At 37.3% G+C, this 16816-nt stretch overlaps 3 protein-coding genes across 7 annotated transcripts; all 3 read left to right on the forward strand.

Annotated features, from left to right (window-relative positions):
* Positions 1-1401: 1401 nt before the first annotated feature.
* On the forward strand, positions 1402-7225 carry LOC136281520 (uncharacterized). The gene is made up of 4 exons (XM_066167939.1): positions 1402-1717; positions 2905-3197; positions 3971-4049; positions 4490-7225. The coding sequence occupies exons 1-4, from the start codon at positions 1417-1419 to the stop codon at positions 4861-4863; spliced, it is 1047 nt and encodes a 348-aa protein (XP_066024036.1). The 5' UTR covers positions 1402-1416; the 3' UTR covers positions 4864-7225.
* Positions 7226-7336: 111 nt separating this feature from the next.
* On the forward strand, positions 7337-11056 carry LOC136281519 (uncharacterized). 2 transcript variants are annotated; one of them, XM_066167937.1, is made up of 4 exons: positions 7337-7756; positions 8528-8823; positions 9142-9196; positions 9664-11056. In XM_066167937.1, exons 1-4 carry the CDS (start codon positions 7456-7458, stop codon positions 10032-10034), a joined length of 1023 nt encoding a protein of 340 aa, XP_066024034.1. In that variant the 5' UTR covers positions 7337-7455; the 3' UTR covers positions 10035-11056. The 2 variants fall into 2 exon arrangements, with proteins under 2 accessions (XP_066024034.1, XP_066024035.1); XM_066167938.1 differs by having other exon boundaries at positions 9142-9184.
* Positions 11057-11618: 562 nt separating this feature from the next.
* On the forward strand, positions 11619-16613 carry LOC136281518 (uncharacterized). 4 transcript variants are annotated; one of them, XM_066167933.1, is made up of 5 exons: positions 11619-12006; positions 13378-13664; positions 14782-14853; positions 15071-15182; positions 15597-16613. In XM_066167933.1, exons 1-5 carry the CDS (start codon positions 11709-11711, stop codon positions 15893-15895), a joined length of 1068 nt encoding a protein of 355 aa, XP_066024030.1. In that variant the 5' UTR covers positions 11619-11708; the 3' UTR covers positions 15896-16613. The 4 variants fall into 4 exon arrangements, with proteins under 4 accessions (XP_066024030.1, XP_066024031.1, XP_066024032.1 ...); XM_066167934.1 differs by having other exon boundaries at positions 15603-16613; XM_066167935.1 differs by having other exon boundaries at positions 15071-15143.
* Positions 16614-16816: the final 203 nt, after the last annotated feature.

The raw sequence follows: 16816 nt of genomic DNA on the forward strand, positions 1-16816 counted from the left end.
GTGTAAATCTCAGTGTTTATGAAATAATTTAATTTACGCCGCACTGAACCGTTGTAATTAATGTTAGAATAGTAATCTGTACTAAATGTGTATTGCCAGGTATGTAAGCAATTTAATAACTGACAGACGTGTAAACTGAATTTTCGTATTTTAGTAATAATAATGATAAAAATAAAGGTCCTCAATTGACTCAAATTGTCGTGGCGTCGATCCATCAATCTTGTAGACGCAGCGGCTGAATGGCAAAATCTCTATTCAAGCATCCGCTCGATGTTCTTTTGAGGGGGGGGAGGGTAGGGGTTAACTTGCAATGATTAGCTACATGGTTATGTACTTCAGAGTGGATGGCTTTTATGAGAGCAGATAAAGACTCAAAAAATATGGCTACCTTTGTAACCTGTCATTAGGCGGCTGATAGGAAACTTAAATGTTCAGGGAAATATTTGCTTGATGTGAAAAAAGGACAGTGGGTTTCCTTTATGAATATGAAAAGGGTGGTGCTTTGGTCAGATATGAAACGTGAAAAGATGAGGATATGCACCAAACCAAACACACACGTGTACACGAATGAAACTGTCTCCTCTATTTCTTATAACTGTATATACCTCCATCCTGCAAAACCAAAAAAATAACAATCAAACTTCAGGTTTTAACACCCCTGTCCCCTCCTCCCCCCCATCTTCTGAACGGTGACACGTAAAGAACAAAGGTTAGCACAAACAGAACGACAACCTCTGTGTAAAGATTATGGCGAAGAGTTGATATCGCGCTTATTTAGCAATTTCCTTTTCTCTGCCTTCGTGCTAAGAGTCTTTTCAACCATTGCTGGGAAATTTATAAGTTCCAGTTGGTAATGTATCACTGATGCCGGAAACTGAAGCTCAGGGTAATTCTTCTCCCCCAGAGTAATGAAATATTTGGACAAAATACAAATAGCCTTATAGATAATTTCAAATATGGTTATGCCGGCGGCTAGCATACTTCTGAAATGTGTTTAGTTCTTTTGCCTTTTCGCTCCTTTTATTGCAGTGAGCTTTCTCCATTTCGGAGAATGCACAGTGATATAGCCCAAGACGTTTCATGACACTTGATTGTACTCTCAATGCCACCCTGTACCTGCTGCTTTGTTTTGTCGCGTGTGACAAAAAATGGCTCTTAGCCACTTCTGTTTCCAGAATTGAAAGGATTTTAAATAGTTAGATATATACGATTTATTCGTATTTTATCTCTGGTTCCATCAAAGGATTACATGCCTTTGGCTTAAGCGTCACCAAAAAGTTAATGTTAAATCCCGGGTAACGCAATATTCTCGGAAATCATTTTCGTGGAATGACAAACGAATGGACTTTGTTCGGCTGCATTCAAGACAGATGGCCCTTCCTGTTCGCTTTTTAACTGTTACGAAAGAAAAATACCATGGAAATGAAAGGAAATTCTACCAACATTTATCTTTTTAACTGCGATAATACTTGCAGTTTGGATCCAATAGAATCCTTGTTACTAGCCGTGCAAAACGACGTGAAGATGCGGTTTGCTGTAGACAAGCGCATTTTTCGGTTGCGCGAAATGTCAGAGATGTGCGAGAATATTATTCCTGAACTGCAGATGGATTATGCTATTTTTGCTGTTCATGCCCGAGAATCGCGTCTCTCAATCAACGAAGACAATGCTGGAATTGGTTTCGCAAGGATCTACAGAGCTTTACTGAAAGCAACTGGTGAGTAAACAAGATCGAGTTCATAGGGTTTTCTACAATATCGTGTCAAGCCATAAAATCTTACCATTTCCTAATTTTTGACGATTCATAGTCAAAAGGCTTAAACGTCTTTTATGTCCCTGATTAAACCAACCATTCTGAGAATTAGTGTTGCGTAAAACTTATGCCTTAATTTGTTGTTCGTATTTTTACTCCGAGAGGAACACAAAGCAATCAATCCAAACATACAATGGTCTGTCAGTCTCTCAAGGTGGTCGAGTTTTTCCACTTTTACTTTTACTTGGACAATGAAAGTTCGCTTTTCAAAGCTAGTTTCTCATTGTTATCACTCTCGCTTTGCAGCAAGCGACTGGTAGGTCGACTGTAAGCATTGAAATAAGTACAGTGATGTTTGTGCAGCGATAAATAATCAAAATAATGCGGAACATTTATTCCGAGAAGCAACATGGTTCTCGATTGCATACAATGCCGAATTGTCCTGTTCTCTGGCATTTGGGGGAAATTATGTCAATTGAGTCAAACTGATGTTACTACATTTAGCTTAAGGAAAGATGCAAAATGTCCCATATACTTCCTCTGAAAGTGTGTGCAAGCTCGAGATAACAAAGTTCAGATCAGAGTTCACCTTGATATGAACAGTAACTGACGTTAACAACGTTAGCCTCTCAGCCTCACCGTAATGATTCTCGAGAGAAGAAAAACGTCTTCATCTTCATAAAAAATGAAGAAATGTTTTAACTTCACGTGCTACCAGCTGAGACACGTTATATGCCAAAGGAGTTTCCTCTCGGTCTCTTACCCACATTCACTTGTCTTTTTTTTTATTTGTTTTGGTTTTTTAACGAATAAGTTATTTTTTCATGATACTAGTAATTCTGGTAAGCTTGCAGACAGTAGCGTCAAATATTTACAGACAATTTTTCTGGTTGAGTAACGTGGTATAAAAACTGTCATTTCCAAATGTTCCACCTTGTGTATTTTTACCCAAATAATACTGCCTTTCTTCCAAACGTTCTGTTGGTGGGATCCAGTCGAAGAGGGCAATCACGTGCAAAGTGAGACATTAACGATTATCAAACCTTGACCAATGTGTGAACTGCCCTTCAACAGTGAAAACCACTACCACTTCAGTATCAGTATAACTCGTTTAGAATAGTAAGGTGTAATACAGTGTCTTGTATTTAAAGGAAATAAAGTATTGATCATTATTGGTGGGGATGATGAATACAGAGATGAAAACGAAGAAGAACAGGTTGTAATATCACGCTGGGCACGAAGGAAAGTGGAGTCACAGTTTGATAGGGAGTATCTCGATGGAAGAAAAAGCTTCATTTTTTCTTGGAACAAAAGTCACAGAGAAATCCACGAGGAAGCATTAAAGCACTACCTCGACCCAAGTTGGAAAGGAAAAAAGTTCCAGTATGTGCCAAAACAAAAGCCAACAACCTTTCCTCCACCAGTCAATGATTCTCCAGACAAGGTTTGACCGTTTTTTGTCTTTATTTGTTTAACCCTTTAACTCCCATGAGTGACCAAAGCAGAATTTCTCCTTACAATATCGATACAACATTAAGCAGACAAGTGATGAGAATAAAGAAACAGATTAATTAGGGGATTATTAGTAGATCCAATACCAAAAACTCCAAACTAACATCACTAGAACTATATAGCAGACAGTTGGGAGATTAACTAATGAGATCTTGGGAGTTAAAGGATGATCAAGCATGCATCCGGCTCAAGACACACATAATGTAATATCAAGAGGAGAGGTAGCATCTAGTGCCACACAACGATGAGATCGAAGTTCGTTTATGGTTGTACCCTCTGATGGTAACCTATAACCTTATTTCGACATTTGTTTATAACGCATCCACCTTAAATTATTTACAAATTGAAAACTTAGAGAGGTGGAAGAGAGCAATTATTAGCTTACTACTCCTTAAATTACTATTCGGGTTGTGGAATTGCATTTTAGAGTCATCAAGTCTATTCATTGGTGTCCTCTCTTCCATTGTTCTCAATGTAAATAGTAGACAGGCATGTTGCAATACCGAGTTAAAGCGTTTAAGACCTCTAAAACATGTTGAGTCAAGATTCCTGTATTTGTTTATCAAGCCAATCTGGAGTCCCATATGTGGTTTATTCATTCATTCATTCATTCACATTCTTTCGTTCCCTCTAATCTTGTTCCTCCTAAATCCTTTGTGCTTCTCATTCAAGTTTGTTGAACGCTTTCTTTCATGTATCCTGCAGAACGGTATTTCTGGTGATGATATACCTCCTCAAGGAGGAAGAACCCAAAGAAGGCCCACAGGCCAAGAAAGAGAAAAATGTGAGTCAACTATTTTACTTGAAGAATCCATTTCTTGTGATAAAATCATTTCTCAGAGGCTGAACACTCATTTTGGAGGCAGTGTACTTTATCAAACGAATAATTTGGTTCAGATTAAATATTTACTTATTTTAATATTTACTTTCCATACCTTGTGACATTGCATGTCAACCATGGTTGCGAGCTCTCCGACACAAACTCTACGCTCTACACCAGTCTCGAGTCCCTAAAGGGTTCCCAAAATCTTTAAAAGTTTAATTTTAGAAGCCACAAGCTCTCATCCTTTGTCCCAGTTCCCAAGCACCAAATTGCGTAACCTCAACCTTACCTTCTCAGTATTAGGCGAGGGCTGAAACCTTCAGTAAGGGTTATTAATATTTATTTATTTATTTATTTATTTATTTATTTATTTATATATTCAGAAATTTATTTTAATCTAGCCTTAGGGCCCAGGCCAGATCCTACTGATTCCCGACCGGAATTTCGCGAAGGTACCGAACTGCTGGACACACTCCTACGTTTTGGGAGAATCTCGTATGAGAAAGAGGACGTGAGGATCTGGGACCGCATATGGAAGCCGTCTGGAACAACTGTTCACCACCTGTCGAAAGATTGGATGTTTACACCTCTTGCAAATGTTAGATTTGTCGCTTCAGCTAACGGTGGGGTCTCTTACAGTGTGCGACCTCAGAGTATTTGTAGTTGGGCGAGCATACTGTGTTGTTTAAAGTTAGTCTGGGATTTCCTTGCTTGGATTTGGTCTTGCATACTGTGGATTTTAGTAGCAGTATGTGAATGGCTTGGAAAAAAATGACGGATAAAAATCGCTGTCCATAAAAATTATAAACATTTGGGCCTAGTTAAACCTGATTAAACCTAATTAAACCTAATTTCAAATTTTATTGCAACTCATCAAGTCAAGTTCAAACTACAGTCGAACTTCCTCTTTAAGACATCTATTCATTGTGGACAGCTTCATATATTCCGATCGTATTCTAGCATGCTTTCTTCTAAAACAAACCTCTGTAATATGCAATCTCTTTAATACGGTAAAAGGGGACATTAAATCTCAGCTCAGAGTTGCCGTAATTATGTAAAACAACCTCCTGTTTTCAGTTATATGCTAAATACTAACGATTTATTTACCAGAGCTGAGCCTTACAAAAGTTAACACTGTTGCAATTAGTAACAAATTAAGATAAAAAAATTCTAAAGGAAAACAAAATTCGAAAAGAAACGAAAACTATTCATACACTTGGCAGGAAATAGGTACTGCTTATTAATGATAAAATAAATGCATTTGTACGCCTGTTTCTAGATACAGGACATTTTGAAATTCGAAGTAACGTCATCATAATGACCCAAACAAAGCGGGCACCCTTCTAATACAGCTACTTTTTATATTTTTTTTTTAATTTCGTGGCCATATCAGCTTTACTTAGGTTTGATTGTGTATGCTCTTTGCTTTTCCTTTTGTGTTCGATATTCGAGAGCTTTACCTGTACCTCAAGATAGGCAACGGAAAGCAATTAGCGATGGGCGATCTCTGTTTTATTTGTTTTAAAATTTTACAGGGTATCAAATCACGTCAAAATTTAAAAATAAAATCATGGTTTCTGTAATGGATAGCCTAGGAAAGGATAGTATAATTGTCGAGCGTTAAGAGAAATAGAAACAGTCTCTGAATATGTGAAAAATGTATTTTGCTTAAACAGTTCTGTTACCTATATTCACACTTTTAACGGCTCAGTTTTACCTTCATTCGTCATCTCATTTGTAATTTGCATTGTTATTTTATCTGTTAGTTATGTTTAGTAAAGGTAATCACATGATTTCGAGTGCAATTTGAAATAAATAAGCCCGAGTAAATTTTTTCAAACACTAACAAAATTGCACGAGCCCGTAGGGCAGGTGCAATTTGTAGTCTTTGAAAAAATTTACAGTGCTTATTTGTTCCAAATTGCACGAGAAAAATCATGTGATTGCGTATTAATAATATACATGAAAAAATACGAGATAGCTTATCATAATTATGCAGAAGCAAAGCGCGCTCATCAAATGCAAAAATAATTTATTCAAACCCTACAAGTGACACTGTGCGTTCGGTCAAAACAACCGCCTACGATCAAAACAATAATATACCACGATATTTTCACATCTTAAGTATAGGTAATCAAATGATTTCGAGTGCAATTTGGAATAAATAAGCACGAGTCAATTTTTTCAAGGACATACAAAATTACACTGAATTAACCCTCTTCCCCATTGAATTACCTGAAAACTACATTTATCTTAACCAATCAGACCTAAGTAATTTTTTCATGTATGTGATTTTAATCGTAATTAGCTGGATTTAGTTAGTTATGAGATGAAGAACCTCGTAGGATGGATACATTTTCCAAAACTGTTTTATTATTTCTTTTTTTATTTTTATTAACTGATTTCCTAACGATTGAGTGCCTTGGAAACACAGATTTTTAATATTTTGTGGAAATATCTGTTGCGTGGTTTCACAGTTTAAATCAGTTAGGATTTCATCCCTTTATTCCTATATTTGTTTGCATACCTCAGTCCAAGGTTCCAAAATCCTATTTTCCCAGTAAGGAATTAATCAAACCAGGGGGAATGGAAAGTGATGTCGACACTCTAAGCGGTCGAAATGTCTCTAGTCTGTTTGATAGTAAAGTTAAGGTCCAAAAATCTAGCATTTTATATCATCCCCTTAACTGAACGCCTCCAAGTAAGAGAGCGGGATGGACAGCATCGACCTCAGATATCACGACCTGATTTGTTATGCTCTGATTTCGTGTTGTTTATCTTGCTCGTCCATGCATGCGATACTGACAAGAGAGCGACCGTTTCCGAGACATTTTCAACCAAAGGTCATATTCGCTTGATTAATTGTCTTATCTTTCGAAGAAATCGTAGCTTTTAATTGCAATAAGCTTCCTCTCTTTCGAAAGCTGTCGGTGATTTGGTGACAGATATATTGTGTTACAAGTGACTGAAATCTGTATTCTTGAGTGAACTTGTTGTTTTGTTCGCGAGAAAGCTAATGAAGACGTTTGAGGAAAAATGACAAAAATTGAAACTCTTCGCCTCGGGTAATTAGCCGCTCTTACCCTTCCAGCTGCAAGTATTTAAATAAACTAAAAATTTAACTTTCATATTTTTTTTAGTTACTGGTTTCAGTTGAGGATTTGAAAAAGTAAAAATAAAAAGAAAAATGTTGTGTCCACGTGCAGTTGCCGTACACGTCATCAAGAGGTTCGGTTACAAATGGGAGTAACGCAACATTCTAAGAATTCGTATTCCGGGAACGACAATCAAAGAGACTTTGTTCGGCTGTGTTCAAGAAGGGTTTGCTTTCCTGTTCGTTGGTGAAATCATTCCAAAGAAAAGTGCCATGGATACTAAAGGAAAGCCGGCCAACATCTATCTTTTTAACTGCGATAGTACTTGTAATTTGGATCCAATAGAATCCTTGCTACTAACCGTGCAAAACGACGTGAAGATGCGGTTTACTGTACACAAGCTTAATTTTCGACTGAGTGAAATGTCAGAGATAAGCGAGACAGTCATTCCCGGACTACAAATGGATTTTGCTGTTTTTGCTGTCCATGCCCATGAATCACGGCTCTCGATCAACGAAGACAATGCTGGAATTGGTTACGCAAGTCTCTACAGAGCTTTAAAGAGAGCGTCTGGTGAGTCGAAACGATTGAGTAGATAGTGTTTTGCATCAGATCTTTTCAGAGCGATAACGATACACTTTTTCCTTTTTATGACGATATATACTCTCTGAAGAGGTTAAATGTCTTTTCAGTCCCGGATAAAAAAACGATACATCGATTCTAAAAATTGTGGCTGTGTGGCATTTGTAATGCTTCTATTTATTATTCGTATTTTTGTTCGTGAGAAACATTAACTGGCGTTTATCTCTTAAGGAAGTCGAGTTTTCAATTTTATTTTCTTGATGAAAGAAAAGACGCGAACCATTGGTCCGATTAACTTTCAAAGCTTGCTGCTCAGTATTAACTCTCTCGCTTTCGTGGAAAACACTTGGTTGTGTCTACGTTGGGACTAACCAAAAGCGGAAGTTACTTCCGACCTCGCTTCGAGTTTCACTTTCACAAACCGTTCTATGATTCACGGTTTCTCGGAAGGAACTTGGATGTCTGAAAATAATAGAGAAAAAATTGTATAAGTATTTGTTAAGGCATGCTTAGGAGGAGAAAAAGCATTGGGTATTGCTATATTCAGATATGGATATCCGATAGATGTGATGGTAGCTTTTTCGGTAAAATTACGTGCAATTTTTAGTTCAGTGATTTTAATGATGACAGTGATACAATAAATTAAATAAAATTATTTTTTTGCGCGTGTGTGTGTTCAACTGGGAGAGAGGTCTCTACCCTCAGCATCGATCGTTGACTCATAACAGTTTTCAAATTGATTGATTCATTTTGTTATCCAAGGTGGCAAGGTGTTGATAGTCATCGGTGGAGACAACAGCTACAAAGATACAGACGAGGAAGACAGATTTGTGATCTCGCGTTGGGCACGTAGAAAAGTGGCCTCGCAGTTCGGGGAGGAAGATCTTGACGGAAGACAGAGCTTCATCTTTTCCTGGGACAAGTATTACAGGGAAATCCATGAGAAAGCATTGCTGCATTACTTTGATCCCAGCAAAACAGGAAAGAAGTTTGAATACCAGCCGAAACCAAAGCCACCACCAAAGCCAGTGCCACAGCCAGAGCCGATTCGTCAGGAAGTATGAGAAAATTGAATGAGCTTTTTTGTATAAATAAAATAATTATTTGGTGTCATGAGAAAGGGGTATAGTTATTCACCAAGAGAACATCTTGGTTAAACAGTCAGCAAAAAAATATCGTTTAATACCATCGAGTGATTACAAAATGTCACCCATAATCATAGGGTCCTGATCAAAGTCAGCAAAAAGTTGCTCTCGTCTTGTCATAGACTTCTAGCAATCTAGGTCCTCATTTATCACTACTCGCTCTTTAGAATTCTCATTTCGTTGGTTTGCTCGATTATTTGCTTTCCCTATCCAATAATTTTTTCCTATCAGCTTTTAGAGCATGGAGAAACGAAAGTTGACGTGGAAGAATCAGGTCCGTATCCAGGTATAATAAGTAAATGTAATCAAATTACGACAGTCATTGGCAGCTAGTTTTGGAAACAGCTGAAGGCGAAACTTTTGTAAAACTATGCGTAAATTTCCGCGTACCCAGGTGTTCGTAATGATAACATCGAAGTGCTCGATTCATACGGTTTTTACACTTGTTTAAAATGAAATTTTATATACATGTAAAATCTACCGTATAATTGGCATACGAAAAAAGAATTCGAAAAGCTGGTAAAACATTACATCAATGGCTCACAGTACTTTCAAATGCTTCTCATTTTTTAAATAATCGAGGCCAACATGAGAAAAATCAGACTTTACGCCCACTTTTAAAATGTTGACAATGTTTTCTGAACCAAGACAAACGACCCGTGTTTTAAAATTCAGTTAACCTCCATCTTGTTGTAACCTTTCGTACATCATTCCTCTCTAAACTAACCTTTGCTTCTTGATTTGGACCTTCAGGCCCGTTGCACTACCCAGAGGGCACTGTCCTGCTAGAAACTCTGGTTCGCTATGGTAGGATCTCTTTCAAGGACGGTGACGTTATGATCTGGCACCAACAATGGAAACCGTCCGAGAGGACCATACTGGACATAGCACGAGATTGGGGAACAGTCCCTGAAGCTAAAGTGCAATTTAGATCTCTTGGTTCCGGTAATGTCACTTACACTGTTTCTAAGGTTCAGCCGCGTCTTTGGGCGAGCTTGTTTGAACGGTGTAAGAAGCAACCACAGATCGCTTTTTTAATTCTTCTCAGTGTGGCGATGCTGGGTACTTATTGTATTTGGAGGTTAGCTCCGGTTTATAACCGACCGAGAATGCCTGATCAGTAGGGACAGTATTAGAGTACTTTTAAAACAGTTTAAATATTATTTTGTGTAGATGTTGAAATATTATAACAGCTTTTCGTTTGAACTGCCACAACCCCAGACAGATTTAAGTCTACATTAAAAACAGTGCACAGGAAAATTAACCTTTCGTTCTTCTAGATAGCTAAACCTAGAAAACAGATCATAACTTAGAGGGTTCCTAGAAAAGATTTGGTCAGATATACAAAAAATCTGATTTGTCGACTATTTCCCACTTTTGTTGCTTACTTTCATCCGAGGTTATTATGTTATATGGGGTGAGATTAGCTCAACTTGGTATTCCTGCGAACACAAACCAGATTTACCAACACAATGAACTGGCTTTGGGAATTCATGAAGTTATTCTTTCAAGTTTGCTGCTCAGCTTACAGGTGACAGCCTTGGATGGTCTAGCAACCCATCCAAAGAGTAATAATACTTCTCATCACATTGTGCCATGGAAACAGTGATGAGCTCCGACAGAATCGGCTGTAAGGCCTCTAAGCTGCCTGTCCTTTGATATTTTAGTTCGTGACTTCAGTACTGTAGTATACCTTTTTCACTTTATTGAAAAATTTAAAATGTCATTTCGAGTGTAATTGGTAATTTTCAAGAGAATATTGTCAGTTTTAAGTTGTTATGGCAAAAAACAATTCTATTAGGATTACAAAAAACGGTTTTTGTTTTGTGAAGTCAAAGTAAGCAATCAGCTGATTTCTTTATGACTTGATTCAAGGAAGTTCTACTGTAGCTATTATAGCTAGTATGCCTTTATTTTTACCTTTGGGGAAAAAATAATTTTCTGTTGTTGTAGTTTTTTTTTATTATCATTACTAACCAACTGTTTTCAACATTAGATATTTTATCAGTTTTTTCTTTCCTGTGATAAGTTATCATTAGGTGTTCACATCATGATCATCGACTATGTTATCCAAGTTGTTCAAAAAACATAAAACAATGATGGAGGTCTAAAGGAAGATTAAAATGGACGTTACACATACAATGGACATGATTTAGCATTGCAATTTCTCTTCTCCCACCAATCCCATCCTTGCCTTGAAAATCCAAGCAACTGTTTATTAACATAGTGTCTCAACATGGCCGTGTAATATTTACATGGGAATAGTGATGCTGAAATGAGATGAGGTTTCATGATAAGAACATATCCTGGGCTAAGGTTTTGTTCAGGACATATTTATGCATTGTTCAATTGACCGAAGAAAAGGCCAAAGAGGGAGTTATGTTGGCTGCTAATTCCCGTTGGGGTAACAGAATGTCTTAAAGCATAACAATCATTGTTTATCGTCCATCGCGAGGTTCAATGTATATCTTTATCCTTTTGAGACTGAAAGGAACTGTTTAATTTTGCTCAATCCGTTTTTCGTTTTAACAACTAAGGAAAGACGAGAAGCAGAGTTTTTCTCTTGTTGAAGGTTTGGTTGAGCACTTTGTGCGCTGAAGTAAGAAAGTATCACATCACGGTGTGAAACACTCTTTTCTTTTTTTGAGACTGCATTGCGTGACAAAACAGATGAAAAACAACGTCACAAGATTACCGTTTCTGGGAAATCTGCTATTCATAGAATCATCACCCTGAGATAAACGACACTCACTGATAACATAAAGTTGAGCTTTTGGCGAAGAAATAGTAGTCATATTATGGCGGATAAGTCGAAGAAAACCATTTGTCTTTTCAATTGCGATAACACCTATAAGCTAGATGTGGTTGAGGCGTTCCTCATGGAAATGAATAAGAAACATGGCTTCAACTTCGCGATTGGGAAGCACAACTTTGAATTGCAACAATTGGCTGATTATTGTAAGACCAAAATTCCTCAAATTCAGATGGATTGTGCAATTTTTGTCGTACAGGCACACGAGTCGCGTCTCTCGATCAACGAAGATAATGCGGGGATTGGCTACGCGAAGATCTACAGAGCTTTGTTAGATGCCACAGGTAAGTTAAGGGAGAAAAACTGTTTCATTTAACGGGCATGGATGGCATAGAACTAAACAACAGACAGTTTATCGCGTTATTAAGTGTTGAACGGGAGATTCGGTAAAAGAGAATATGCGCAAATACTTTACTTTCTCTTTCGAGCCGTTGTTGTCACACACCATAAGGCGGAAGCGGTTTAGGGGGTTTTTTTCGGCATTTGATCCATTTATCCTGTGAAAACGAAATGACATGTTCGTGATACAACATTCGAGGTCATATTTTTTTAAAATAAGGAGAAATTTATTTTTACGAAGGATGGGAAATGTGATAATATTCAAAACATTTGATTCAACTCGCCTGGTAGGTAGTCTAGGTATGCGAATGCTTATGAATAAAGATTCTACTTGCAATTCGTACGGGACTCAGTTTATTTGTAACAGAAGCTAAAGAATTTAGAGTCTTTTTTTGGCATTTGATCAATTTATCCTGTGAAAACGAAATGACATGTTCGTGATACAACATTCGAGGTCATACTTTTGAAAATAAGGAGAAATTTACTTTTACAAAGGATGGGAAATGTGATAATATTCAAAACATTTGAATTAACTTGTCTGGTAGGTAGTCTAGGTGTGCGAATGCTGATGGATAAATCTTCTAGTTGGAATTCGCACGGGACTCAGTTTATTTCTAACAGAAGCTAAAGAATCGCATTTGTCATCAGGGGAAAAGAGGGTATTGGTTAAATCTGTGACATTATTAAAACCGCGCAACACACTGGCGGAGCGAAATGGAAACAAATATACATGTAAGACACGCATGAAAAAGCTTGGTACATACTGCAATATTCACGCTTGTGGTAAACAACTCGGATGAATTGCAAATAGCAAGTCGGCGAACAACGCTTCCTTTTTCTTAACTATCTATTACTATTAACTATTGGTTACTAAATGCTGCCAATTCGATACAACAACGATAAATTTAAGTTCAGAGGAAGCAATGACTGAAGTCATGGGGGAATTAATTTAGCTTGATTACTCATTGTTAGAAGAAGCACGAATGGCCGAACAAAAATTCAGTTAATGAGTAACGTAGAAAAATATAAGGGGTATTTTTCTCGGAAAAAAGACGGATCTAAATTTCATTTACGGTCAGAACTTCGAAAAAAAGAGGGAAAAAAATATAGATGTACTTTTTCATATAAGATCTATATTTGATTATTTGATAGAATATATATCTTTTGAACTTTTAGTTTATTTTAGGAAAAGGTTAGTTTACAAGTGTCGCAAAGAAAATAGTTGCAAAACAGAGAAGAACTGCAAATATCGTGCACTTAAGTAATTATTGCACGCTTCATGTTGTCTAATCCTTTTTTGAATCATTTTTTATCAGACAACAAGGTGTTGATCGTCATCGGTGGCGACGATGAATACAAACAAGATGAAGACGAGGAAGGACAGGTTGTTATCTCACGCTGGGCACGAAGGAAAGTGGAGTCACAGTTTGATGAAGAGTATCTCGATGGAAGAAAGAGCTTCATTTTTTCTTGGAATAAGACTCATAGAAAAATCCACGAAGAGGCGCTATTGCATTACTTTGATCCAAGCAAAAATGGGGAAAAGTTCCAATACCAACCAAAACTGAAACAAAAACAAGAACCAACAACTCACTACGACGAGGTATGACTTAATTAAGCGACATGGTGAGTTATGGAAAAATGTTTTAGACACTCTCTGAAACCAATGAAATAGGCCAGGTTTGTTCAGATATTATAATCTCGATATTTGGTTGGTGAGAAATGAATTAGTGCGATGTTCCTATACTAGAATAGTTGAGATATAAAATTTCAACTACGTTTGCAAATGTTTACGCTGGACCAAAAAGTCACTGATAACGCCGTCAAAACAAAAAAGCGTCCTTGAATGTCCTGAAAGAAAACTGAATAGTGAAAAAAAAAATACAAATAATTATGATAACGGTAACGAGGATGATAGGTATAGTAACAATTATAACACAAATTTCTTGGTCATGCAATATTGTTCTCTATTATCAAAGCTATAGTATTGTGCTTTGTGCTAGTAAGGCTCAGAGGTATATAATGGTGATTGAACTTAGTGGAGTGCAAGTTGAACTGAAATCATATGCGTGATCGGCATGATTGCAAAACGGAACTAGCGCGCAGCACGAGTTTGATTTGAAATCACAAGTATAATTTCAGGCCAAAGTTACACGACATAAGTCCAATCATCACTTTATTACATTCTATTTTTAAATTACAATTTTTAAGCGCCAAAACTGATACAGGACTTAAGTCAGTACAAATTCTTCATTATCATTCATTTTTTCTTTCTTTGTCCCAAGCTCGTGACAGGATGAAACACCTTTCCCTTTTTCTTTAACGAGCTCAAAACTAACCATCTCTTTTATTCTATTGACTACATCGTCTTTATTCAAATGCTGTTAGAAAGAGAATTCATCCATTCTTGGCAAAAAGAGGAATTCTCCACCCAATGGCCTCTTTGTCTTCCGTTTTCCTGCAATTTGATCGATTATACGTAAAAAAAGCCATGACATCTGATTGGTTATTTTGGTTTTAATGTTACTTTTTCATTGGTTGGGGAGATGTTTTTAGAGGAAAACAGTGCGAATCGAGAATATACTGCATTACTGAGAGCCAATTACTTTACAAGCATCACCAGAAATTTCAAAATGCATGTATTAAATTATGCGGAGTGCAAGTTGAAAGAAGGCTAAGAGAGATGTTATATACACGGCATCTGGTCATTCATATTGCAGGCACCGCTTGGAGATAGCAAGGAAACACCTTTTCCGAGAGGAAATGCAAGGCAGGAAAAACCCTCCGTTGAGGTATGAGATTACCAAGGCTAGCCCACCAAGGTTAACCCACTTACAGAATTAGCGCCAAACGACTTAAAAACCAAACAAAAAGATTTCTCAATTTGGTGAAAGTTTAAAGAAAAAGTGGATGTTTGTGTTCATATGCATGTTCGGGTCGAAAGGAAATGTCTGGAGATGATATGAATGGTTGAATGAGTGGAATGAAAACTGGGCTTTTATCTTGCAGCCGAAATTTGTAGGCGAGAAACATCATTATGAAGGAAATGAAGCAAGTGAAAGGACAGGAATGAACGAAACTAGTGAGTTAAGACGTTCCCAAAATCAACCTTATTATGGAGGTAATAGCGTTAGTTTGCTAACTTTCTGTTGAGAATGGAACTACTTTTATTTTCCCGAGTTTTCCTGAACCCCATTCTAACATATCGAGTGTGGAATACTACAGGGTAGTTTAATATTATCAACTGAGTTGATAACGTAAATTGGCCACCGATGAGTTTCAAAGCTGACGTTTTGAGCGTTAGCCATTCGCTCTCGGACTAAGAGCTAACGCTAGAAACGTCAGATCAGATACTCTCTACGGTGGCAGATGAACGTTATCAACTCAGTTGATATATTTAACACTAAATTAGCCTATTATACTCTCCCATCGAAGCATCACCACAGTTTCTTTAGAAATTCAACCCTTAATTCGAATGTGGAATATTTTCTGATTTAATTCTCAGTTGTTATTGACCTGTCTTTGTTTATCAAAGCTGCAGCCGTGAGACGCGATCCTCATTACCCAGAGGGCATTGTACTCCTGGAGACGCGTTTGGTTCATGGCGAGATTTCATACAAAAAGTGGCACATTAGAAAACGACAGGGTGCATGGGAGCCTTCTGACTCACAAGTTTCGAATGTAAAAGCAGACAAGTCAGAAGGAAGTTTTTCAGTGCAGTTTAAGAGTAAAGGGAACGGTGGGGTTAGCTACGTTTTTATCCCCACACCTTGGTGGCGCAGATGTTTTGATTGCTTTAGGATGTGTTGTTGTTTTTGTAGTTGTTGTCATTAAAATCAGTAAGGACTTTGTGGCAAGGAAGGGTGTCCTCTCTTGACTTTCGATTTTCAGATCTTTACCACACTGTTAAATCAAGGAATCTGCTTGTTTTCGCCACCTGCTGTCGCTTAATAGCAAAACTTTGCAAGAGCTAATTCAGATTCCCTATACAGATTCCCTATACATCAGTCCCCGAAAGAATTGGACGCTCACCGAGTTATTTATTAGAAATCACCGCATATTTACGATTTCAATAGCCTTAGTACCTCCTAGCTCGGGCTTCAATGATTAATTAACTGAGTTTTAATTTCTCGGGTTTTTTTGTGTAGGTTTTTTTTTCTTTTTTGGTAAGGGAGTTTCTCCTCTAACTGTTACAAAACAACCGCTTTGATAAGAAGACAGCTTGATTGAAAGATATTTACTCACAGGCTATCGGTGACCTCGGCAAAATTTATTTGACTTTGAGAAGAGGGGACAGTCAGAAGCACTAAATAACGCTCGATTTTTTTTTTTTTCTTTTATTACGAAGCTTTATGGGGAAAAAACGTTTTGGTTTACACTTGAAACGAAAGGAAAGCAACGAAGTATCTTATGTCCATTGAACAGTAGGATTAAACAACCTGCAATTAAAAAATGCAGTACCATTAGATAACCTCTGAATGTTATGTTATGTCTGTTATGAGACTACTTTTAGATTAAACGGCTATGTTCTAAATTGTGGCAGGAATAAACATAGCTGTTGTGTGGAAATTTTCATTGGATGATATTGAACTGTTTAAAACTGCTCTGCAAAAGAAAAAGTTTATCAAAATATTTTCACCAAAGGGAAGGTCACCATACTCGCTTAAATGCTGACTTCATCATTTTCAGCTGGGATGGGAAAAATAGCAATCTTTGGATTGATTAAAGATACTTCACTCATAGCAACCATTAGCA

Source organism: Pocillopora verrucosa, chromosome 6 (assembly GCF_036669915.1).
Source record: "Pocillopora verrucosa isolate sample1 chromosome 6, ASM3666991v2, whole genome shotgun sequence".
Lineage (NCBI taxonomy): Eukaryota > Metazoa > Cnidaria > Anthozoa > Scleractinia > Pocilloporidae > Pocillopora > Pocillopora verrucosa.